Below are 26356 nucleotides of genomic sequence, written 5' to 3' on the forward strand. Positions count from 1 at the left end.
AATAGTCTATTTATCACATATCTAAAATAAGAATGGTTAACCATGGAAAAAGAGTCATTTTTCATTGGTGCGCCTATAGTGTAACGCGCACTATGTTTCTATATAATGCAAATGACGTCCATCAAAGTATTCTTACACTAGTGTAATATCGTTTTTATTAAATGGCTTTATTACACTCCTTCGCTGTGGTTAATGTGATGAAAACATAGTACTCATCAATTATCCCAGTTTATCACCATACACAACTTTTACAATGTCCTATAGCTTATAAATGATGGAATATTAGGAAATTTTTATAAAAAGATATATTATCAAAATAATTTCAACACAGATTAACTTTAATCTGATTAGTTTCTGAAATTGATTTGCCCTGCTTGGAACAGACTATTAAAATTTGTTTGCTTTTCAAAGTCAAAATAAAAAATTGAGCTACAAACTGTATAGAACCTGATCATTCCCCACTTTCCAGCTTTATTGGTAAAGGAAGACCTCTAGTTCAGCAATGTGCATTATTTCAGGTACAACGGGGCAATTGAGGAGAACAATGGACTTTCTGTAAGCTAGCTGGATAGCTTCATATTAAGACAGAAACTAAGGTGCCCTAACAAGATTCAATTCCAAAGGGATAAGGGGCAAGTTATTTGAAGTTGGCAAACAACAGAGCCACAAGTCGGCAAGCTTAACCACTAAACCACCAAGTTGTAATGTACTCATAATTTATGTGTTTGGATTAGATTCATAAAGAACTAGAACTATCGGTTAATGCCATTCATACCCCAACCAATGTCCTTTACAGAAGACAACTTGGAAAGGCACAAATAGAAATTATCACTGGTGAAAAAAGACAAATTGTACTGGTAATAGTATAAATATATACTGTTAAATCATGTTCGAAACAGTCACAAATAACCTTTCATTTTCCCAATGTACTAAACATTTTCTAAGTCAATTTTTGACCTTCAAGTGTGGCCTTGACCTTAAGCTGGCACAAGGGTAAGATGAATTCTGCACATTGCCCAGTTGGGGTGAACATTTGAGTAAAGTTTGAAGAAAATCCTTCCATTAGTATAGAATTTATAGAGCTGACACGACATATTGTCTGATATTGATTATATGTAAATTTAAAGACTTAAAAAGGGGCATATTTTGGTTAAAATGCAATACAGAGTTATGAAACTTGACCTGCATATCTTATTAGTGACACCTTATATATCTTTTAAGTTTCAAGCTAGTTTCAGATATATTCAAGTACATGTTAAAATTTAAGAACATTTTCTAAGTCAATTTTTGACCTTCAAGTGTGACCTTGACCTTTAGTCGGCACAAAAGTAACATGGATTCTGCACATAACCTTGTTGAGGTGAACATTTGAGTAAAGTTTGAAGGAAATTCTTCCATTGGCATAGGATTTATAGAGCGGACACGACATATTGTCTAATATTTGATTGTATGTAAATTTGAAGACTTAAAAAGGGGCATAACTTTGTTAAAATGCAATACAGAGTTATGAAACTTGACCAGCATATCTTAATTGTGACACTTCATATATATTTTAAGTTTCAAGCAAATACCTTTACTAGTTTCAGAAATATTCAAATACATGTTAAAATTTAAGAATATTTTCTAAGTCAATTTTTGACCTTCAAGTGTGACCTTGACCTTAAGCCGACAAAAGGGTGACATGGGTTCTGCACATCCCCTGGTTGAGGTGAACATTTGAGCCAAGATTGTAGAAAATATTTCAATTAGTGTAGGACATACAGAGCGGACACGACATACTGTCTAATATTTGACTGTTTGATATTATACCTTCAATTGTGACCTTGACTTTGAGCTGACACATGGGCAAAATGGGTTCTGCACATCCCCTTGTTGAGGTGAACATTTGAGCCAAGTTTGAAGAAAATCCTTCAATTGGTATAGGATTTATATAGCGGACACGAAAATGGAGACGGATGGACGGACTGACCCACGGACACGACAAAGCGAATCCATTATAGCCCCCCCCCACATTTTGTGGTGGGGGTATAATTAGTACTACTGAATATATAGAAATGGTCACAGAGAAATGTACATCTGGAATTTTTTGTGAAAATGTCTGCTGGTATCTTAATCACCACTGAATGTGAGAGTTTTTTTTAACTTATATCTGTAAGTACAATAACCTACTCGTTTCAGTCTCTGAGCTCTAATGACAGATCTGCCACATAATATCATAGATACAATCGTCACCACCAGCACAAAACAATCTAGTACAATATAACCTGCCTTCTGTTGGTCCTGTATATCTGTAACAAAAACAAGAATAATTCTGGTTTTTAAAGCAGCATGCCTCCAAATTCATGCTAATTATTATGAAAATTTATTTAAAAGTAAAATATATTGTATATGTTGTGAAGTAAACAAAATAAGTAATTTATACATTACAAACCTCACTTACAATCTATGTAAATAACCAAAAAGAGATCAAAATACACAAAAATAGCCCTTAGATAATACAGTAAAATTAGTAAGGAATTAGACAGAAAATGATTACCATCATTATCGGATGTACCGTCTAGATCTAACTCTTCAAAATCTGTATCTAAGGTAACCAGCATCTGGCCATCTTTGTTTCTGTCATCAAAATTGATCTGTGCAAGAAAATTTACATATACATTTAAATTTCACAGAACAACAAGAGCTATCAGTAGGACAGCATGCTCGACTAATCTCAGTGCTTGATAGTATAGAGCCAGGATTTTCTAAGTTCAAAAAGGGCCATAATTCTGTCAAATCCATGTTACAGTTATGGTCCTTGTATTATGCTCTCAAATAAGTGTGTGAAGTTTCAATCAATTCCCATCAATAGCTTTCGTGATATCAATTTACATGCAAAAACTAAAGCAATGGTGATGCAGACACCTGGTCGAGTACAATAGCTTTCCCTATTCTTCATTGGCAACATTAATCTTAAACCTAATGGTCATGACTGAATCTGCCCACATGACCAGTGGAGACCAAGAACATCCATACTGAATTGCACTGTTCCCTATACTGTTAGTTCATAATTTGAAATTTTCCCTTCTAAAGATGAATGGTTTTGTCCAGAATGAAAAGATAGGCAAGTCCATTTAAGATATTTAGTGTGGGAAGGTTAATAATATCTTTTTTAAATTTGAGATGATATTAATATACATATACATACGCTGACATCAACTTTAAACAGTTGTGGAGGAAAACTTCTTTCTTTCATCTCTAGGCGGAATGACTTCAAAGAAAATTTCAGCTCTGCTAACAATAATCTGAAAATATATTATATTGGCCCTATATAAAACTGTTTGTTAAATCAAATTTCATTGGACAACGGCAGTAAAACAAAGGGATTAAATAGTATGTCAGTCACAATATTTAACTATTAAGTTAACTAATTAGCAACATAGTGTGTTAGTTGCTGGATAGCTAAGTCAGTAGAGCAGTGGTACTGGTTCGAGCACATGTCAGGGTGCACATTTTTCACACCCTGCGACATATTTACATATTGACATCTATTTTATGAAATGTCTTTTGAATGGAGTATTAATTTTTCGTTTGTTTACATTTTTCTGAATGTTATTTTATATATTTAAAGGAACAATGATGTGTAACAGTAAGGGTTGTAAAATAAGTCCATGTGGATTTTAATCAATTTATACTTCAACCTCTGCAGACCAGTAACCTCTGTTCAACAATATTAACAATTTTTCCCTAAAGTAACATAGATTTAACTTCGCTAGAGCAACACATGTCAGCAAAGACCAAATTATTTGTCTCCAAAAGAGTGTTGCTTTTCAGAGATTGTTGTTTTATATTTGACACTGTTAAAAATTTACCGGTAAGTACAAAATGTATTTTTAGGAAAAGTGTGTAATACTGTTTTTTACTAAAGAGATATCATACAGAAAAAAACCCTAGGAATGGAATTAATGGAACAGCAGTAAAAAGTACTTAGATCAGTCAAATATTCATGTACACAAACTATAAACACTACCTGTCAAAAATGTTGTAGTCTAAAGTGACGTTGTGATGTATCTGCATGTACTTCACAATATCGTATGATTTGTTAGTTATGTCTCCAGTTTCGTTCCACCTTCCAACTTTGTAACAATCTACAAGATAAAGAGTGACCCCAATCAACCCATACCATGTTTGAACTGAAAGTGTTTATCGCCTTTGTCACCAGACAAGACACAGGCCAGCCTTCGTTTCCATGCAGTTTGACCCGGCCCATACTGCTAGCTAAGTTATTAATCAAAGGAAGTTTGACACTTGACTTTGTAAATCAAACAGGTAAGAATCTGAGTGAAAGAAAGCTTTCAATTGACAGGACTATATGGAGGCATAATAGAAAAATTGTAAATTTAAACATACAATTCTTGATAAAATCACTTACTTTCATCAACTTTTGAATTTATCTTATACGAATTGGTTGTGTCATTAATTTCACTTGACCTGTATGTATGTAGACACATTTGCATAGGATCAACAATTCCTTTCTTCCGGTAAAATCTCAATGAGCCTATTGCATCTGTCTCCGTGCAATCATACTGAAATACAACAACTCATAATGATACAATAGCACCAGATTCTACACAGTGACACATACATGTAATGAACGTGTTTCTGAAAAATAAAATGACACATAAAGAACTTGCTTCTACATAATAAAACATAAAGAACTAGATTTTGAGCAATGATGCTTAAAGAACTTGTTTCTAAGAAATAACAAAGAAAGAACCTGCTTCTGAAAAATGACACATAAAGAATTTGTTTCTGAGAAATACCACATAAAGTACATGTATTTCTGAAAAATAACACATAAAGAAATGTTTCTGAGGAAACTTGTTTCTGAGAAATGACAAGTAAAGAAAATGACACATAAAGAACTAGATTTTGAGCAATTGTGCATAAAGAACTTGTCCTGAAAGAACTTGTTTCTGAGAATAACCAAAAGGAAATTTTTCTGAAAAATGACATATTAAGAACTTGATTCTATGCAATGCCCTATCAAGAACTTAATTCTGAGAAATGACACATAAAGAACTAGATTTTTAGAAATGATTAATAAAGAACTTTCTTTTGAAAAATGACACATAAAGAACATGTTTCTAAAGAAATGATACCTAATTAACCCGACTCTTTGCAATGATACATAAATAGTCTGATCCAGAGTAATGATGACTCTGAGTATAAAGAACTTGTTTCTAAACAACAATGTTTAATTAGACCATGTCTGAACAAAGATACCTAAACAGTCTGTTTCTAAGGCTGCTGCAAGATACTAAGGAACCTTTAGGGTAATTTCTCAGATGTGATGATTTATGTCCTAGAAAAAAATCAATCTAAATTATAAAGGTGTTATTAAAAACAAACAATACCTTCCAAGTAGCAAAATTGATATGCTCTATGATTTCTTGTGTTGTATACAGGGCATATTTTCCTATCGCAGCAGGGTACGGCATTGTCTCGTATGTACTGTCCCAATTACTGAGGTACATGTGCTCCATTGCTATAGTACTCTTCTCATCAAATTCTACCAGGCTAGATCTACTGTAACCAAACTGTATCAACTGAAAATATAAGTTTGTGTTTTACTATGGTTAGTCTTTACATATTGTAACAAAATTGGTTCAACTGAAAACATATTAGAATTTTTTTTTAGGTTAAATTGATACCCATTATGATTATATAAATCAACTGTACAAAGATATCAATCTAGAGTATTGAACCAGTAGTTATTTTGAGACTAATGTTGCATGCAAATCTTAACCAAATATTTTATGAACTCATGTGTTTTCGATCATTATTGAAAGTCACTCTGACATAGATTTTGCCTGAATTATGGCCCTTTGTGAGTTGGAAAATATTTCATTAAGTTTCATGTGAATACCTTTGAATATATGAAGATTGATTTTTAAATAAGAAGTTTCGAAGTTTAAAAAAGGGCCATAATTCAGTCAAAATCCATGTCAGGGTTACATTGGACCTTCTATAACCAATGCATTACACCAGATTAGACCTTCAGGCTTCTATAAAATAAGTACTACACCAGACTAGAAAAGCTAGATTTTTTATTTCACAGCACAAAACTGGATTAAATCATAATATAGGTACAATGTACACATATCTATAGTTTTAACAAACAAGTTTAACATAAATTATTTTGAAACTGAAATATAAGTGAGTTAAAGATTGAAGGAACAAACAAAAAATGAGCCGCGTCACGAGAAAACCAACATAGTGGATTTGCGACCATCATGGATCCAGACCAGCCTGCGCCTCCGCGCAGTCTGATCAGGATCCATGCTGTTCGCTTTCAGATTCTCTACTTGTAAAAGAGTTGGTAAGCGAACAGCATGGATCCTGATCAGACTGCGCGGATGCGCAGGCTGGTCTGGATCCATGCTGGTCGCAAACCCACTATGTTGGTTTTGTCGTGACGCGGCTCAAATTACCTGTATGGTGACAAGAAGGATTTTAAATATTTGTATCAGCAGTTTCCATGGGCATTTTCGTTTTGCTTTGATTTTTTCATGTGGTCCCATGAAAAAAAACTTCAGTTTTCTGCAGAGTCTATCTTCCATGTACGGAGTATAAAATGAGCTAACACGTGTCATTCCAGGCCTAGGAACGTTACCACTTCTATTGCTATTGGTAGAAGCCGGCTGTTCAGATACATGAGGTCGGGAACTGGAATGACTTTGCTGGTTATGACTTCCTGTCCGTTGCCGGGCACCATCTCCTTGTTGTTGCTGATTATTGGAGCCAGGTTGCTCTTGGTTACCAAATGTTTGGTACCCATGTTGAAGGCTATTTTCATGACCTAAAGTTTCATCATTTGCTGCCATTGACTCTAACACCTGTTGTTTCTGTTGCTGCTCCATACTAAAATACATTTAACATAAAAAAAATCTATCTCATATCCCAATACGGTCAATGTAACAAAATTGAAACAACATATTTCATGCGCAAATGATGTCATGTAAAAAAATATGCACAGCCAGTCAATACTGGTTTAACAGAGTCACCAAAGCCGCATGGGTATCTGATAAAAACAATAAATATTGGTTCTTTTATAAGCAAGTTTTAAGCAATGTTTACATGGGACCTCAGATTTTTAGTGCATATCATTTAGTTATATAAGTAATGCTATTCTATAACCTATTCTAACTTTTGGAACCCAAACAATACATCCCATTATTCTTCCAGGTGTGTCATATGTTCAAGAAAGATGCATAGCAGAACATTTTTTATTGTATTATTACTATAATTTTATGTGCTACATGGGCATTTTGTGAAACTAACCATAATGCAACAAAGCAGTGCGGTCAAATCTTAGTAAAGAAAGATTAAAATATTGATATATAACAAAGTCTATTCAACTTACATTTATGTCATTTTTTTTTTAAAAGTTTCACTAATCAGATTCATTTCTTTAATTATTTGACAGGTCAACAGGCAACCTATTCCAATACTGAAAGGCCAAGGTTTGGAAATAAAACAAGGCAGTTTCCATTATATTATTTTATACTAGTTAAAACTGTGCATTGTAAGATAAACATGTATATGTACACTGTGTAAACAATTTTATTGACTTCCTTGAATTTTTTTTAAAGAAAATAAAATACGATTTTTTTTCAGAGTTGACCTTCACCTTAGAATAAGGAAGTAAACTATGATGTCACCACCTGATTTTGCACTTCCTGCTTCTTATTGATAGCATGACTTCAGAATCAAACAGTTAATAACAATATAGTTATTCAAAGTTGCCATGATTATAATATTAAATGTTTAGATTCAAACCCTTTCAATTTGTTTATGACATTGGATGGTATTTCAGCACTTGAATTGAACCAAGAGTGATCATTGATCACAAGTGCCACCTAATGATAGCCAATTAAACACTAGCATGAAGGGATGATTAACCAGTTTGTTCCCTATATGTCCCAGCAGAAGCTGTGAGTACACAATAATCATTTATGAGTATGACTGAAAAACTTTTTTATTCAAGGGCCATAACTCACCCAAATATCATTCAACCATAAAACCATTGACATATATGGGCAAGTACTTGATTTATCAATCAATCCTGTAAAGTTTCATTCAAATTACATTACTGGTATATGAGAAGTGTTTAGAAGTCTTGATTGACTTTAAAATCATTAAAGGGCCATAACTCTGACAAACAAAAAAAATGGCCTGAAAAATGCTGATGCTGCACAACTTCACTTGGTACATATCATTCCTGTAAAGTTTGGATGAAATTGCACTAGTAGTTTTTGATGAGAAGTCCGTACAAGTTTTTTGACAAACAGACTTCCAGCCAGAATGGAATAAGGGGCTATTTCTTTTGTTATTTTTTTTTTGTTTAGTAGAGGGCCAAGTAGAAGTTGCTGTCAGATAGTGTTTCTTTTTACGCTCAACTCAACTATGGTGCACTCATATTGATTAAATGTCAACCAAATCCTTTAAACTGGATCAATTAAAAAAGCTTTTTAAAATGCAACAATGTGTTTTTCGCAAGTGGGTAATATCTACATTATAAATATATATACAAGTGCATTGTGCTCAGTAAAATAATTTTCTTATTGCAAGATAATGCAGTGCATGACTGCTATTAAAATATTTTCAGATACATTCACTTTTATCCAAAATACCATTGAAAATTATCTTTCATTTTCAACATTCAATACTTAATATGAATTTTAATACAATATACACATATAAGGAGTTACATGTAACACGTTACTGCACCATTGATATTATCCGATTAAAATTGTATCCGAAATATATTACAGTTCTGCAGATTTTCTTCAGTATTCAGATTGTTTTAAAATCTGTTACCTTAAAACGTGAATAAATCCTAGTATACTGAAAAGTAGTATAAATCAATGTGAATACATGCTGATTTAAAACTGCTGATGGACGTTTGATGTTTTTTTCTCTATTTGTCAACAAAGTCAGCTGACCAGGAAGGAAAGGGCTAATCTAAATGTTTTCTCGGTTTCTGTTTCGTGTAAATAGGATTTTACATTTATGTTCGTTTACAGTAACGGATTTAATCTAAGTTTACCATTAATGAATGATGACGGTGGAATTATAAAATAAATAAATAAAAAAAAAAAAAATAAATAAATAAATAAATAAATAAATTCAATCGTTATAAGCAAAAACTGACAGGCATTCTGCTCAATTGTCTTGCCAAATAATGAGCATTAATCAAGTTATAGTATACTTTAGGCGCCTCAGTGAAAAATGACTGTGTGATCAGGGTCTTCAAATAGTTCTATTTGAAAGACCCTGGTGTGATAAATAAAATATTAAATTCGTGTAAGTTCATTACTGAATTTATTGCACTCGTTGAATAAAATTATAATATATTATATATATTATTCAACTCGTGCAATAAATACAGTATTGAACTTACACTCATTCAATATCCTCTATATATTATGTATCTCGTACAGGTTATGCCACTGATTTATATTACATAAATCCGTGGTTATGCATATCGTCTCAGGTTTTTTGTCTGACAACTATTTGATTTTGTATCTTTTAAACATTATTAGTATAGCTTGCAACAAGAATATGTGTAATTATTAACATGTATACTTCTAAAATATTGACGTTTAAAAAGATTAAATGGCCCATGTATGTGTACCTAAATGAGCCGATGCAATAAAAGTTTCTATGAAACATATAAATTTGTTTGATATTAAAATATATTAGATAGATATATACAGAGACGAAAAATTGGCTGTTTAATTTACAGCAATCATATATTTAAAAAAAACACGCTTGTTACAAATACTCCCGCTAGTTTATTATCCTGCAACGCACGAGGGTTGAGTGAAAGGTAACCCTTTTTAACAGCTTTTAGGCAATACCCGCTTTGCATGCTACTTCGATGTACAATCTCCTCAACAGTTAAAAAGTAGTTCTCACGTTGTGTTATTATTACGTCTTGTAATTTTCTGAAAGTTTTCATAGGTGCAAAATTCGTAAAGTAAGGTAACTATTTAAATATTTTAATGTACTAATATTTGCAAAATGATTCAAGTGTAACAATTTTTTGATTTACTGTGTATTGTATTAATTTTATCGGTGTGTTATCAATATGTATTTGTGTCGAATTCGGATAGATCAATATTCGGATATTTCTGGGCATATAATGTAGTGATAACGAATAAGTAATTTAGTGCCTGACCATATGATATAGATTGAATAGAGGCTGTCTGACCAAAATTCATTGAAAAATATCTATCATCTGTCACTGATTATTTGTTCTGTTTCAGGTTGTGTACATGTGTTGTCAAATTATTGGCATGAGGAAATTAAAACACTTAGGATATAAATTACTCAAGTCTTTGTTTTAGTGGATATATTGCTGCTCGCATAAATGAGGGCTGATTGGACAACACTTGTGTTAAACAGAGAGGGATTTATTCTTCTTTTCCTTAACTATATCTTCTTTTCTATAATTGTATTAAGTTGTCTTTTATTTCTGCTATGTCTTGCACATTCCTCATCTCCACCATGGAATATGATGACATCTCTAACAATTCTTGCATTCAGTTTTGTGATGGTGAATATGGTGCTAGCAGATTATGTAGTACAAACAATACACACTAAACGTGATTTTAAGAACTTTTTGTGATCCTTTAAATAAGATAAGCAAGTTTATTTGAATTTTTATGTGATGTATGAATTCCTGCATTCCAAAAAAGGACATTTCAGTGCAATATATTTAAAGCATAGTGCTACTTATAAATGATCAAGCAGATACAAAGTGCGAAAACATTAGTACTAGATACCTATATTTAAGTTCCATTTTCATAATGCTAGGAAGTGGTGAGTTTGTTTATAAACAACAACATATGGGTGTCATTCATGTTAACCCAAGTGAAAGTAAAAGTGATCATTCAATACCAGCATTGACCCCATCTAGCCCTAGCTCTAAATTCACAAAATCAAGCCTTTTAGGTATAGATGACACCAACATTCCATTCCTTGGCGTAGCTCTCTCTTTCTGGGATAATATTTTGGGACCAAGAGTGAGACACGTTTGGCATCCAAGTCAAAGACAGACATTACAGTCGGACCTTCTCTCACATATAACTAGCCAGGTGCTGAGCTGTGAGATTTGTAGAGACCCATTTAAATGTGATGTTGACTACAAATTTTATAACCTGCCTCATAAAGGTGTTATAGTTCCAGCATTTGTGTTTACTGCTAAAGGTACTCATGGTATTGCTGTACACTCACTGTTTCTAGTGTTACCAATATCAGAACTGAAGTTTTATCTTGACATTCATGAAACACTGACATGCTGTTTCCAAAGATTGACTGGCAAGTTCAGAGTTATTCTTGACAAGGTAGGTGACAAATAACATTTTAGATTTTCAACTTATTTCTGTTTTAATACATATTTGCATTAGTATAATTTATGTATTTATTAATGCACTGCAATTATTGTCCCTAACTTCTAAGGTGAGCAAAAGTGATTATGTTTGCATCAAGATTTTCATATTTCTTTAAGAAAAACATGTAATCTTTGATATGCTGGATTTGTGCTGCTTTCAATTTGAAACAGTCTAGTATTCAAAGTTCAAGTTATATCAAAAGCAAAATTTGAGCTACCAACAGTGTAATACACATGAAGCCAGGTAAGAGTTGATATGTGTACAGGCTGGCTTGGCTCTATACTGGTGACAAATGATATGTGTACCGGCTGACCTGGCTCTATACTGGTGACAAATGATATGTGTACAGACTGACCGGGCTCTATAAAGGTAACAGATGATATGTGCAGGCTGGCTTGGCTCTGTACTGTTGACAAATAATATGTGCAGGCTGGCCTGGCTCTATACTGGTGACAAATGATATGTGCAGGCTGACCTGGCTCTATACTGGTGACAAATGATGTGTACAGGCTGACCTGGCTCTGTACTGGTGACAAATGATATGTGCAGGCTGACCTGGCTCTATACTGGTGAAAATGATACGTGCAGGCTGGCTTGGCTCTGTACTGTTGACAAATGATATGTGTACAGGCTGACCTGGCTCTATAAAGGTAACACATGATATGTGCAGACTGGCTTGGCTCTGTCCTGGTGACAATGATATGTGCATGTCAACCTGGCTCTATACTGGTGACAAATGATATGTGAACAAGCTGACCTGGCTCTATACTGGTGACAAATGATATGTGCAAGCTTGCCTGGCTCTATGCTGGTGACAAATGATATGTGTACAAGCTGACCTGGCTCTATACTGGTGATGAATGATATGTGCAGGCTGGCTTGGCTCTGTACTGTTAACAACTGATATGTGTAGGCTTGCCTGGCTTTATACTGGTGACAAATGATATGTGTACAAGCTTACCCGCCTCTCTACTGGTTATAAATGATATGTGCAGACTGGCTTGGCTCTGTCCTGGTGACAAATGATATATGCATGCTGACCTGGCTCTATACTGGTGACAAATGATATGTGTACAAGCTGACCTGGCTCTATACTGGTTATAAATGATATGTGTAAGCTTGCCTGGCTCCTATACTGGAGACAAATGATATGTGTACAGACTGACTGGACTTTAAACTGGTGATAAATGATATGTGTAAGCTTACCTGGCTCTATACAGGTGACAAATGATATGTGTACAAGTTGACCGGGCTCTATACTGGTGTTAATTGATATGTGTAAGCTTGCCTGGCTCTATACTGGAGACAAATGATATGTGTACAGACTGACTGGGCTTTAAACTGGTGATAAATGATATGTGTAAGCTTACCTGGCTCTATACTGGCAACAAATGATGTGTACAAGCTGACCGGGCTCTATACTGGCGATAAATGATATGTGTAAGCTTACCTGGCTCTATACTGGTGACAAATAATATGTGTTCAGGCTGACTTGGCTGTATACTGGTGATAAATTATATGTGTACAAGTTGACCGAGCTCTATACTGGTGACAATTGATATGTGTACAGACTGACCAGGCTCTAAACTGGTTATAAATGATATGTGTAAGCTTACCTGGTTCTATACTGGCAACAAATGATGTGTACAAGCTGACCGGGCTCTATACTGGCGATAAATGATATGTGTAAGCTTACCTGGCTCTATACTGGTGACAAATAATATGTGTTCAGGCTGACTTGGCTGTATACTGGTGATAAATTATATGTGTAGGCTGGCCTGACTCTATGCTGGTGACAAATAATATGTGCAGGCTGGTCTGGCTCTATACTGGTGATGAATGATATGTGCAGGCTGGCCTGGCTCTATGCTGTTGACAAATAATATGTGCAGGCTAGCCTGGCTCTATGCTGGTGACGAATGATATGTGCAGGCCGTCCTGGCTCTATGCTGGTGACAAATGATATGTGCAGACTGGCCTGAATGTACTGCTGACAAATGATATGTGCAGGCTGGCCTGATTTTACTAGTGACAAATGATATGTGCAGGCTAACTTGGCTCTGAACTGATGACAAATGATATGTGCAGGCTGGCTTGGCTTTATGCTGGTGACAAATGATATGTGCAGACTGGCTTGGCTCTTTACTGGTGACAAATTATATGTGCAGGCTGGCTTGGCTTTATGCTGGTGACAAATGGTATGTGCAGTCTGGTTTGGCTTTATACTGTTGACAAATGATATGTGCAGGCTGGCTTGGCTCTATGCTGGTGACAAATGATATGTGCAGGCTTGCTTGGCTCTACTGTTGACAAATGATATGTGCAGGCTGGCTTGGCTCTATGCTGGTGACAAATGATATGTGCAGGCTGGCTTGGCTCTATACTGGTGACAAATGATATGTGCAGGCTGGCTTGGCTTTATACTGTTGACAAATGATATGTACAGACTGGCTTGGCTCTGTACTGTTGACAAATGATATTTGCAGTCTGGTTTTGCTCTGTACTGGTGACAAATGATATGTGTAGGCTGTTTGGCTCTTAACTGGTTAGAAATGATATGTGCAGTCTGGCTTGGCTCTGTACTGGTGACAAATGATATGTGCAGGGTCGCCTGGCTTTGTACTGTTGACAAATGATATGTGCAGTCTGGCTTGGCTCTGTACTGTTGACAAATGATATGTGCAGGCTGGCTTGGCTCTGTACTGGTGACAAATGATATTTGCAGTCTGGCCTGGCTTTGTACTGTTGACAAATGATATTTGCAGTCTGGCTTTGCTCTGTACTGTTGACAAATGAGATTTGCAGTCTGGCTTTGCTTTGTACTGTTGACAAATGATATTTGCAGTCTGGCTTTGCTCTGTACTGTTGACAAATGATATTTGCAGTCTGGCTTTGCTCTGTACTGTTGACAAATGATATTTGCAGTCTGGCTTTGCTCTGTACTGTTGACAAATGATATTTGCAGTCTGGCTTGGCTCTGTACTGTTGACAAATGATATTTGCAGTCTGGCTTTTGCTCTGTACTGTTGACAAATGATATTTGCAGTCTGGCTTGGCTCTGTACTGTTGACAAATGATATGTGCAGTCTGGCTTGGCTCTGTACTGTTGACAAATGATATTTGCAGTCTGGCTTTGCTCTGTACTGTTGACAAATGATATTGCAGTCTGGCTTTGCTCTGTACTGTTGACAAATGATATGTGCAGTCTGGCTTTGCTCTGTACTGTTGACAAATGATATGTGCAGTCTGGCTTTGCTCTGTACTGTTGACAAATGATATGTGCAGTCTGGCTTGGCTCTGTACTGTTGACAAATGATATGTGCAGTCTGGCTTTGCTCTGTACTGTTGACAAATGATATGTGCAGTCTGGCTTGGCTCTGTAACTGTTGACAAATGATATGTGCAAGTCTGGCTTTGCTCTGTACTGTTGACAAATGATATTTGCAGTCTGGCTTTGCTCTGTACTGTTGACAAATGATATTTGCAGTCTGGCTTTGCTCTGTACTGTTGACAAATGATATGTGAAGTCTGGCTTGGCTCTGTACTGTTGACAAATGATATGTGCAGTCTGGCTTTGCTCTGTACTGTTGACAAATGATATTTGCAGTCTGGCTTTGCTCTGTACTGTTGACAAATGATATGTGCAGGCTGGCTTTGCTCTGTACTGTTGACAAATGATATTTGCAGTCTGACTTGGCTCTGTACTGGTGACAAATGATATGTGCAGGGTGGCCTGGCTTTATACTGGTGACAAATGATACGTGCAGGCTGGCTTGGCTCTGTACTGTTGACAAATGATATGTGTAGGCTTGCCTAGCTGGTGACAAATGATATGAATTTTCAGTCCAGCAGGTTAATGGTTATAATTTGATTTTTGATTCATATATATTGATTTTAAATTTCCAAATTGTTTAACTTCTTTATTTACTGTTTTTTACAGAATGATTTTGATGTTTCCATTGATGTGTTCACAAGATATTTGAGTGAATGTGTTAAGTTTCTCTCCCTTGTACATAACTCATCACTAGCAAATATAATTTCAGTAAGTACCACGAACTTAGTAATGCTTGTTATTTAAATTTAATAAATATTTCAGTATTCATGTAGTCTAGTTTTCATAGTTACACAAGAATTGATGCTTTATTTTTTTGTAGATTGGCAGAGTAATGCCCCCTGATAAAGATGAATAATAATAAAAAAGCATTTTAAGACTTGTGTCATGTGTATCTCCAAAAGTACAAGTGCTATAGAATAATTGTCAGTTTGTGAATTGTGGATATTTTCATGCAAATTTATTTGAGAGTTGACCAAGACTTAACTTTAAATGGGAAAATAGAATTATAATGTTATGAAAAGGGATTCAAAACCAATAATATGCTTATATAAAGTAAATTTATTGGGGGGGGGGGGGGGAAAAAACAAGTAATACTCCCTTCTGTGAAGTATGTTTCTGTTGATGTAGCTATGGAAGAAATAAATTAAAAATCTGAAAATTTACATAGCTTGTGTTATGATATATTGGTTACTTTATGTACATGTATTACATGTTTATCTGTAACAGCAGATACTTATACATTTTTGTAACAGATTAAGAAATAGGTTATCTATAACAATGTTATCAATACCTAAATGCATGTATGTTGAATGTTTATCTTAAACTCCTTGTTAAGATAGAAAAAAAAAACATTAACTTCCCAGACTTTATCACAAAGGAAAAAAAACTTTATAGTTCTGGAAAAAACTTTATAGTTCTGGATATTTATTTCTATCTCCGTTTTATTTCTATTCCAAGCAATGTTTTTTTGTTGTTGCAAAAACATGTTGTTCAATCTGGAGCATAACTTAAAACCTATGCAAAACACTGATCTGAAACTTAAAATACAGGTTTAGGGTGACTAAAGGATGTGCAGTGTTTGGAAACTACAACAATATCTGGTCTCATCTTTTAGCTCTCAGATGTCCCCACCCCTCCTCAGTCCCACGGAATCAATAAAGAACATCAAAAACAGTGGTAGTGGTAACTGCAAGCTATCGTCCACACACCCACTAGCACTGACTTAAGAAGAATTAAACATTTCACATAAAATGATGAAAAATTTAATTTAGAAACATCAAAGACATATTCAATCATTCAGTTGCATTTCTTGATTCTATCAATATGTTTATGTTTTTGTTATACAGATATCTGACACAGCTTTCTGCCCGGAGCATGTTTTAGAGCGTGATTTTTTGACCCGGTGTGTTGCCTCTCATCTCATGACGTTTGGTCGGACTCTAGTCATAGGGGAAACAGCAGAAAGAATAAATTTGGTATCATTGTCTTATATAATTTCCACATTATTGATATATGTGCTAAAAAGTTCTATAACTTGTAAAGATAAGTTTCACAATTTAGAGTCAGTGTACCCGGTTCCGCACAGGACCCGGTCCCGCACACTTTCCCATTTTTCATTTTTTCTTGAAAATTCAAATGAATTTATTCAGTTTTCATTTGTGTTTCACTGAACTGGCATGTTTTCAACAGGATATGACATAATCTGGGATCTTGCACCCCAACCTCTCCCTGGAGAGTGCAGACAAAAATGTAAATACATGTACATGGCTGTGTAGGTCACACATAAAAACAACTTATTCAGCAAGTAAACCATGCTCATTTCTATTCTAATGTTAAGATTATTATAAAATATATATTTGAAAAGAAATGTATGTTTTTGTTATGGCAAATTTGCTGTTAGTTATGAAATATATGCACATGAATTAACCTCCTAACTACCAAACGCCAAGTCATTTCACCTTGATTCTTTTGTTTAAAATAATACCAAACTCTTAATCGAACAAATCATAACTAAATAGATGAAAAAACTTTCAATAATAATTTTTTATGTCTGTGTTTACTACCTACAAGCGGTAAAAAATGTATGTTTCCATTGCTGTTACATGTTTTCTGTGTGCTACTATGCTTGAAAATAAATGTTTGTATACTGTAGTAAGAATGTGCATTAAATTTATTTGAAGTCCTGAAAATTTGCAAAAAAATATATCTTATCTGGACTTAGAGATGTTAAATGATTTATAAAACATGTTTAAGATGTAAAATAAACATTCAGTATAAAAATGGCCTTGTGTGCAGAACCGAGTCCACTATTTATTATATTTGGCCCATTCCCAATGCTTAAAATCATAAGCAGGTTTTATACATTATACTAAGTCAACTGTTTTATCGGTAGCAAACAACTCAGTTCCACACTGGAACCCTTTTTTCACTTTTCAAAATCTCAAAACATTACATATGATTTTGACCAGTCAGCCGTCATCCTTTCCAACCCACTGAGGAAATTTGAATTTAACATAAGTCTTTAACAAACTTGTTTTCAAAAAATCCTCTTCATAAATTTAATTAAAAGGTTTTAAAATTTTCCTTTAACATTGTATATCTTTAACTTATATCATCGCCAAAGTCCCTTCCCCATGTACTGGTTTATATCAAATACAATGTTTCCTGTTTGTAATGTTTATTAATGTTTTGTAAATTCTGGAAATAAATATTGTTTAAACTAAGAACCCCTAGAAGTATGTTAAGATAGAAATGTTTTGGTCATCAGTTTTTATGGGCAAAGGATGTAATTTTCAAAATAATATCAAATATATTAAAGAAAAATTTTTAACTATAAAATAATTTTCTTATTTTTCCTTAAAAAAGTGTACGACACCGGGTACACTGACTCTACTGATTTTAAAAACAAACCTCATCATTTTACTGATTTTGATTGGTAGATATAATAATTTAGAAGTATTAGGTAAAATATATTATATGTAATATCTGATCATGTATCCCACACTTACCAACAACATCTATAAATAACTTTTGTGTTGTTTGTTGTTATGTATGATTCTAAATACTGGCAAAATAATTATTTATGATATTTGTTTCTTGTATAACAGACTAACGGTTCCGTTGGTTTTACCCATGCCGGAAATTTTTTCTGGCATGGGTGATGCCAGATGAGTTGCCTGCTGTACAATGGCACCCTTATGGTGATGTAATTTTTTCTATTATGAATGAAGTTGAAATTTCATACGCTGTTGTAAGAAAATAGTTACGGGTGTAATGACATAAATTTCAATGGAAAATTGTTTTATTAAGGTAAAAATTTTAAAATATGATGGAATATGGTAGAATACACAAGATAAAGTATCTGACATATGTTTGGGGTTCAGAGCAGAATATCTGTCCCTCGGATATTCCGATCTGAACCCCAAACATACGACAGATTTTATCAGTCCTTCAATTCTGATTTCCTTATAATTTGTATACCGCCTCCGTGGTCGAGGGGTTAGAGTCGATGACTTCTAATCCAGTTACCTCTCTGGCGTGGGTTTGATCCCCAGGAGATGCTTTGGTAGTTTGGCACGGAGGAAGGTAGTCTAGTACTGGTGTAACTCTCTAGGAACGATGGTTAGGAAACTACCCACCTATATGACTGAAATACTGTTGAAATGAAACAAACAAACAAACAAAACCTTATAATTTGTAGTTCAATTCTTGTAATTTGTATTTCAGGTGCTTTATACACTATCAATGTTCAACAGTCAGCCTGAAAGAACATGCTCCCTGCCATTTTGTGTGAAGGACCCACAACCATATCATCATGACTTCTTCCTGCAAGGACTTATCAAGGTAGCAAAACAGTCCATCATCTTAATGGCTTTTCTTCTGTCAGTAAATAAGTTTATAAATGAGACATAATGACTGAATTTAAAGACAATTGAAGCACCATGTTTTGTGCAGAGCCATGTCCTATATGATTAAGAAATTGGTTTGATCAACATATCTCTGTCATTTACTTTATGTTTGTAAATAAAGCAATTGAAATCACTGAAATCTCAACCCCAGGAATGGTTGCAACTTTTACTTTTTGATTTACAAACCTCATGTAAAGGCCTGCCCTGTGGTGACAGAAAAAAATTAAAATTTAATTTTTTAAATTCTCCCTAAAAGCTCTGCATTGTCTTTAGGACATATTTAATTCTGGTTGTTTTGGTGCTAAAATAAAACCACAGATATCATGCGGATAGAAAAAAGGTTAAATCTTTGTTTATTTTGCCTGTTTTTTCTGCCTTTCCCTAGAGGGCCTTGGTTACAATTGACTGGTGCTTTAAGATATAAATTTTTAGAGGAATTGATATGATACATAGATATTTTTAGAATATTTATGTTTGAAGCACAGAATCTACTAGGCTAGTCTACTGAATCCAAAAAAAGGCTTAACTCAGACCAAATATGCACAGAATTGAAACTTACATTTTCTAAAAGATTGTAACCTGTAGAGTCTTAAACACAAAGTTCCAGGCAAACTCCAAAATCCAAGGTGTCCGCCATGATATATGATTTAAACAAGAAGTCACCTTTCAATCCTTTTCAATGACCCTTTGAATCAAATAAATTAAAAGTTGTTGTAATTGGTTCAATTGTTAGCCTCTACTTAAAATTTGAAATACTTATGCTATACACATTTCCATTATTACAGGAAGATGGCAAATCATTTCTACCAATGACAGAGATATTAGCTAGCCGTTATCCAACCACGATAATAGATTTAACTACACGTGATGTGAAGCAGACGCATACATACAGTGATCATATCTTACATAGGTACGAGACGGTCAAAAATGAACTCATCTGTCTACAATATGGGCACTTTGAAGAATTGGTGGTTCTTGATCAGTAAGTTAGAAGTTTTAATATACTTTTATTATTTTCATCATAAAATGTACATAAAGGTTCAAGTGGGTTGTAGAAACAAATTTTTTTGCTAGAATATTTGGAGTATATTTCAAAAGTGTCTCCAATAAAAAGAATTGCAAAGGGTGATACCTGGCGTTATATAGCTCATGCTTAATCCAATTTTAGATGAGAAATAACCTGTATAGACATCATGGTCACCTGGTACTCTAGCTTACCTATAGGGATTATTAGACCACTTTCCAGAAAGACTCAAACATTACTTTCATCATACCAGTATTCTAAATAGATAATGTGTTACAGAAATATCTATATATTGTTAATACATGTATCATTTTAATCTTTCATTTTAGAGGATTTATAAAAAGTAATTACATTTTGGAGTTGTTAACTTTCAAACCGTTTACCCCTCACCACTGTGGGATTTCGATTCCCAACAGAGGCATCAGATTTTTGTGTCGCCTCTACAGAGTAGTGGCGACATATAGGGATCACTTCTCCGTCGTCTGTCTGTCCGTCTGTCTGTCTGTCTGTCCGTCACAAAACTTGTCCGGACTACTCCTCATAAACTACTGGTGCAATTTCATCCAAACTTTACAGGAATGATCAGTACCAAGTCTAGTTGTGCATATTGTCAGCATTTTCCTGTTCAATGATTTTTGGCAGAGTTTATGGCCCTTTAATAATTTTTAATTTTAAAGTTTTGTCCGGACTACTTCTCTTATACCACTTAAGCAATTTCAATGAAATTTTTTTTACAGGCTTGATCTGTAGCTCAAGTCCTTGCGCATATTGCAAGGGTTTTCCCGTTCAATGATTTTTGGCCGAGTTATGGCCCTTTGATAAAAAAAAGGTGTATTTTTCTGTGTGTTGCCAGATACACAAAAGCTTGTCCAGACTACTCCTCATAAACTACTGGTGCAATTTCATCTAAACTTTACAGGAATGATCAGTACTAAGGGGTAGTTGTGCATATTATCAGCATTTTCCGTTCAATGATTTTTGTCAAGAGTTATGGCCCCTTTAATAATTTTTATTTTTAAAGTTTGTCCGGACTACTTCTCTTATACCACTAAAGCAATTTCAATGAAACTTTACAGGATTGATCTGTAGCTCAAGTCCTTGCGCATATTGCACGGGTTTTCCGGTTGAATGATTTTTGGCCGAGTTATGGCCCTTTGATAAAAAGGTGTTTTTTTCTGTGTGTTGCCAGATACGCAAAAGCTTGTCGCGACTACTCCTCATAAACTACTGGTGCAATTTTATCCAAACTTTACAGGAATGATCAGTACCAAGTCTAGTTGTGCACTGTCTGTCTGTCTGTCCGTCTGTCACAAACTTTGTCCCAACATGAAATGGCCATCATGTGGCGACACATGTGATTACTGATCGCTCTTGTTTCATGTGAGGAAGCTATCCAGTTAGCTCATAATCAGCTGACGGAATGTCGGTGGTTCTGCTTGGGCACTTGTTTGTTCCCAAAATAATGCACAGAAAGGCACCTGAGAGGTGTTTTTCCATAAGTAAAGTTGCCGTGTGACATATACAGTGTTTATGCGACGTATAACCAAATGAAACAAAAATTACATTTTGATTCTTGGAATAATTTAAAAATGATCATGAATTTGATTCAATAGTATCATTTAAATCTATGTAATGAAAAAAATTATTATTTAAGAATCTGTATGTCATTCATATACACTTTAATTTGGGTATGTGATTATAAGTTTGATAATGTTTTGTTACAGGGAATTACATGCCAGCTCTGCATATCCAGACACACTTGTACAGACTTTTATGAAAGAGGTATTTATAGTAATGCTGTCATATATAATTATATTACATTTTTATGTTATTGGTAATAGAGATATAGTTATAAAGATCATAAATCATATGGTCCAGTCAACCTGATCTATTTGTAAAGCATGAAACCAAAATTTATAAATCAGCATTTACTATGTATAGCTTAAGGGAAAACAGCTATAACACACTAATTCAAACTTATAAAATATTTATAAGGATGTTAGTATCCTTGAGATAAAAGTCTTACCAAAGTAGTTGAACAGAAATGTCTGTAAATTTCTGATAAAGAAGTGGTACAGTGTGGAATCAATGCTGTTATTATTGCTTTAGCTGCTAGAATTTTGAAATAGCAGATAGATATTTTGCTAGGGAATTTCTTTTATGTTGTCTTGTATAAGTCATAATTCTTGATAAAATAAGAAAATAGCACAATTGTACAAATGTTGAAATTTTTACTATGTATTGTTCCATCAGTTAAAATTTTACACCCTGTGATTTCTGAGACTAATTTTGCATTAGTGGTTGGATACATATGGATACAGTGATTTTTGATGCCTTGAGAAATTTGATTTGATTAAGATAGCACTTTCAATGTCATCTTGAATGAACAGACATTTTGCTTCTAGAAAAGTAATTTGAAAAATGAACAATTTGTAAATTTGTGACAGATTTTCCCTTAAATATCTACTGTCTTTGAAGCTTCATACTGAAAATTGAACAGATTGTCTCTGAAGGTGCAAGTATATGTACATGTATATTGTATATTTAGCTTAACATGTTACAATCTTACAGGATTTTCTCTTAATCTTAATCTTAATCATTTCCTTGCCCTTAATCATTACAATTAACCTGTTGTATTTCTTAAATGGACTGGTTCAGTTTCCATATATGTCAGCTTTGGTAATATGACGATGAAAATTTAAAGCTGGTCAGCCAACAGCCAATGATCATTTTTTGCGACTTATGATATCATATACCCTGTTCATGAACATAGCTGGCACTCGACTAGAACCATCAACATTCTGTAAGCTAGCTGGATAGCTTTTCCACATGAAAGAATCCGAAGTCCCTGGCAGGATGCACACCTAGAGCAGCTAAAAATAGAAAAATATAAATTTATGCCCATGAACATATCTACAAATAATTTTCTTTGATTTGTAACATTTATGTATTTTCTTTGAGTCTCTTTTTCTGCCACAAAGGGCTTCAGGCAAATAAAGAGAAAAAACAAAACAATGTGTATTGCCTTATTTATCTTGGTAGAATATAATTGAGCCACGTCATGACAAAACCAACATAATGGGTTTGCAACCAGCATGGATCCAGACCAGCCTGCGCATCCGCGCAGTCTGATCAGGATCCATGCTGTTCGCTTACCAACTCTTTTACAAGTAGGGAAACTAATAGCCAACAGCATTTATCCTGATCAGACTGTGCGGATGCACAGGCTGGTCTGGATCCATGCTGGTCGCAAACCCATTATGTTGGTTTTGTCATGACGCGGCTCAATTGGTGTCTGCTCTCGAAATGTTTTAGATAGCTATGTATGGATAACACATCAGTTACCATCTATATGTTCCATGTAAGGTAATGTGTATTATTGTTTCAGATATTTGAGCTACCAGAAAGTTGCTGGATACGAGAAGCTTATATAACTCAGTTTATGAGAATGTTACATAAGAGAGCCCAGTGTTTAATAGAGTGTGCTAAAGCAGAAAGGTAAACCAATGTTTCACACTGTTAGTTTAGGCTGAAAAATCAGCCAATGTTTGACACAGTGAGTTTAGGCTGAAAAATAAGCCCGAGTTTAAGCTGAAAAATAAGCCTGAGTTTAAACTGAAAAATAAGCCTGAGTTTAAGCAGAAAAAGAAGCCCGAGTTTAAGCAGAAAAATAAGCCTGAGTTTAAACTGAAAAATAAGCCTGAGTTTAAACTGAAAAATTAGCATGAGTTTAGGCTGAAAAATACGCATGAGTTTAGGCTGAAAAATAAGCCTGAGGTTAAGCTGAAAAATAAGCCAATGTTTCACACAGTGAGTTTTAGCTAAAAGTTAAGCCAATATTTCACACAATGAATTTAAGCTTATATATATATAAGCCAATGTCTCACACAGTGCTTAAAGCCAAGCCAGGTAAAGGTTTGAAATTATTAGTTTAAGCATTGTTTAAAACATTGTGTGAAAGATATTATGTATTGTCTGAATGCTGGTTGGATTTTTATACCTCATTGTTCTAGATTTGAAATGTTGATCAATGTTTCTTACAGAAAGGAGGCCTTTGCTTTATACAGAGGGCTTGATTTAAGATGTTCATCAGTATGTTCACTCATTTAACTAAAATTGAAAGTACAGAAATTTATACAGAAATTCTAAAATTCAGATATTACAGATGTTAACAGTATTTGATATCATTATGATAATAATATGATATATATAATAATAGAAATGAGCCGTGTCATGACAAAACAAACATAATGAGTTTGCAACCAGCATGGATCCAGACAAGCCTGCGCATCCGCGCAGTCTGATCAGGATCCATGCTGTTTGCTATCAGTTTCTCTACTTGTTATAGAGTTGTAAGCGAACAGCATGGATCCTGATCACACTGTACGGATGCGCAGGCTGGTCTGGATCCATGCTGGTAGCAAACCCATTATGTTGGTTTTGTCGTGACATGGCTCAAATAATAATTTTCAGCAATGATGGAACTGTACCATTGAAGATTCAAACAATCAAGAAGATTAGGACTGACCTACAGCTACACGCAGAAGGGGATTTCCGAATAGTTCTCGCCACGGCTGAAAAACTTAAGCCTGGTATTTTCTGCTTTCTGAAAAGTCAGCGTAAAGCAGAAAGAGATTTCACGAAAAATGTGGAAGTTTTGTAGACTATATAAGTCTCTGTGTTCCACTCTGAGCTGCCTCAAAAGATTTAAGGTGTAATTTAACCCTTAACTTGCTGTATATCTTAAATGAACTTAAATGAAGTTTCCATTTTTGGAACAGACCAATATTAGTTATGGATAATTGAAATTTTTCAGACATCAGTATAGAGCTTTGTGAGACGTCTGCTCCTATTTGCAGACTTGCCTGGCTCTGTACTAGTGACAAAGACTGCCTTAATACTGGTTGCAAATTTCTATCACTTTACGTCAGCAGGGTAAAAATTTAAGACCAGACATTGATTGGAAATACTCTGTTTACATAGATATATACTTCATTTGTGTTTTATTTGTTTGTTCGGACAAGATTTTTTTTTAGATGACACAGTTTAGAAAGTGGTAAAATGATGATCAATTTTACCAGATAATAATGGTGTTCACTTTGAAACTGAAAGTAAACAGAACCAGTCTAAACTGTAGGTATGTCTAGGGGAGGTGATTGAGTACACTCCTGCATTTGAGCCGCGTCACAACAAAACCAACATAATGGGTTTGCGACCAGCATGGATCCAGACCAGCCTGCGCATCCGCGCAGTCTGATCAGGATCCATGCTGTTCGCTTACCAACTCTATTACAAGTAGAGAAACTGATAGCGAACAGCATGGATCCTGATCAGACTGCGCGGATGCGTAGGCTGGTCTGGATCCATGCTGGTCGCAAACCTATTACATGTATGTTGGTTTTGTCGTGATGCGGCTCATTTATATAATAGTTCAGAGACTTGTCTATAATTTTGATAAAAGTTATATACTTACATAAATCAAATTTATTCAAAGTTTATAAAGCAGTACATGGTAATCAAACTCCATTTCTGTTATACTGTGATAAAATATTTGTTATTGTTAATGTTTTTATAGATGCTTATTTTTCCAGTAGTGGAGTGTACGTATTTCTTATACATGTATTTATAGGATCTTTACCAAATACTGTCTCTGACGTAAATAATACTTGGAGTAATTGTATGTAAATAATACACTGACTATATTGACCATGTGTAAGAATAGATCAAGACATTTATATATACATCAATCTTGAATACTGTATTGTTTGTTGAAATTTAATGTTAAATAAATTGTGATGTACATGTATAATAATGTATGCAGGATATTTGTTATATTGTTGTATTAGAACACAGACGTCTTTTTCTGAGCTCTATTTCAAATCTCAGGAGTCTTATTGGTCAGTGTATATTCTGGGCAGGTTTCTGACCAATCAAATGCCTGAAACCTAAGTTTGAGTTTAGAAAATTTCTTTATAACCTCTGATTCTGTTTATACTTACTAAAATTTCATAATCTTGAATCCACTATTACAATTGTAATTAAAAAGCCTGTAAGATGTATGTGCAACAAACCAGAAAAATTTGGTAGAACTTTTAGAGTAGAAGTAATCATGGTAATTTTTGTCATATTTGGCCACATTGGTATAGGA

General features: G+C 34.5%; 2 protein-coding genes across 2 annotated transcripts; one reads left to right on the forward strand and one right to left on the reverse strand.

Moving 5' to 3' along the window:
* Positions 1–2179: 2179 nt before the first annotated feature.
* LOC132737476 (mucolipin-3-like) lies at positions 2180–9019 on the reverse strand (the record flags this gene model as incomplete). Its single annotated transcript, XM_060724770.1, is given in 8 exon segments — positions 2180–2288; positions 2537–2633; positions 3188–3284; positions 4010–4127; positions 4412–4565; positions 5397–5588; positions 6474–6903; positions 8863–9019. Coding segments are annotated over 7 exon segments (1196 nt in total), but the record flags the coding sequence as incomplete, so codon positions are not given.
* Positions 9020–9881: 862 nt separating this feature from the next.
* LOC132737477 (guanine nucleotide exchange factor C9orf72-like) lies at positions 9882–25363 on the forward strand (the record flags this gene model as incomplete). The annotated part of the gene is given in 9 exon segments (XM_060724771.1): positions 9882–10029; positions 10314–11393; positions 15382–15483; positions 16623–16751; positions 19003–19119; positions 19970–20166; positions 21933–21990; positions 23597–23706; positions 24682–25363. Coding segments are annotated over 8 exon segments (1440 nt in total). The 3' UTR covers positions 24872–25363.
* Between the last annotated feature and the right edge of the window lie 993 nt (positions 25364–26356).

This window comes from Ruditapes philippinarum, unplaced genomic scaffold, assembly GCF_026571515.1.
Source record: "Ruditapes philippinarum isolate M1 unplaced genomic scaffold, ASM2657151v2 ctg1195_1_1_1_1, whole genome shotgun sequence".
In the NCBI taxonomy this organism is placed as follows: domain Eukaryota; kingdom Metazoa; phylum Mollusca; class Bivalvia; order Venerida; family Veneridae; genus Ruditapes; species Ruditapes philippinarum.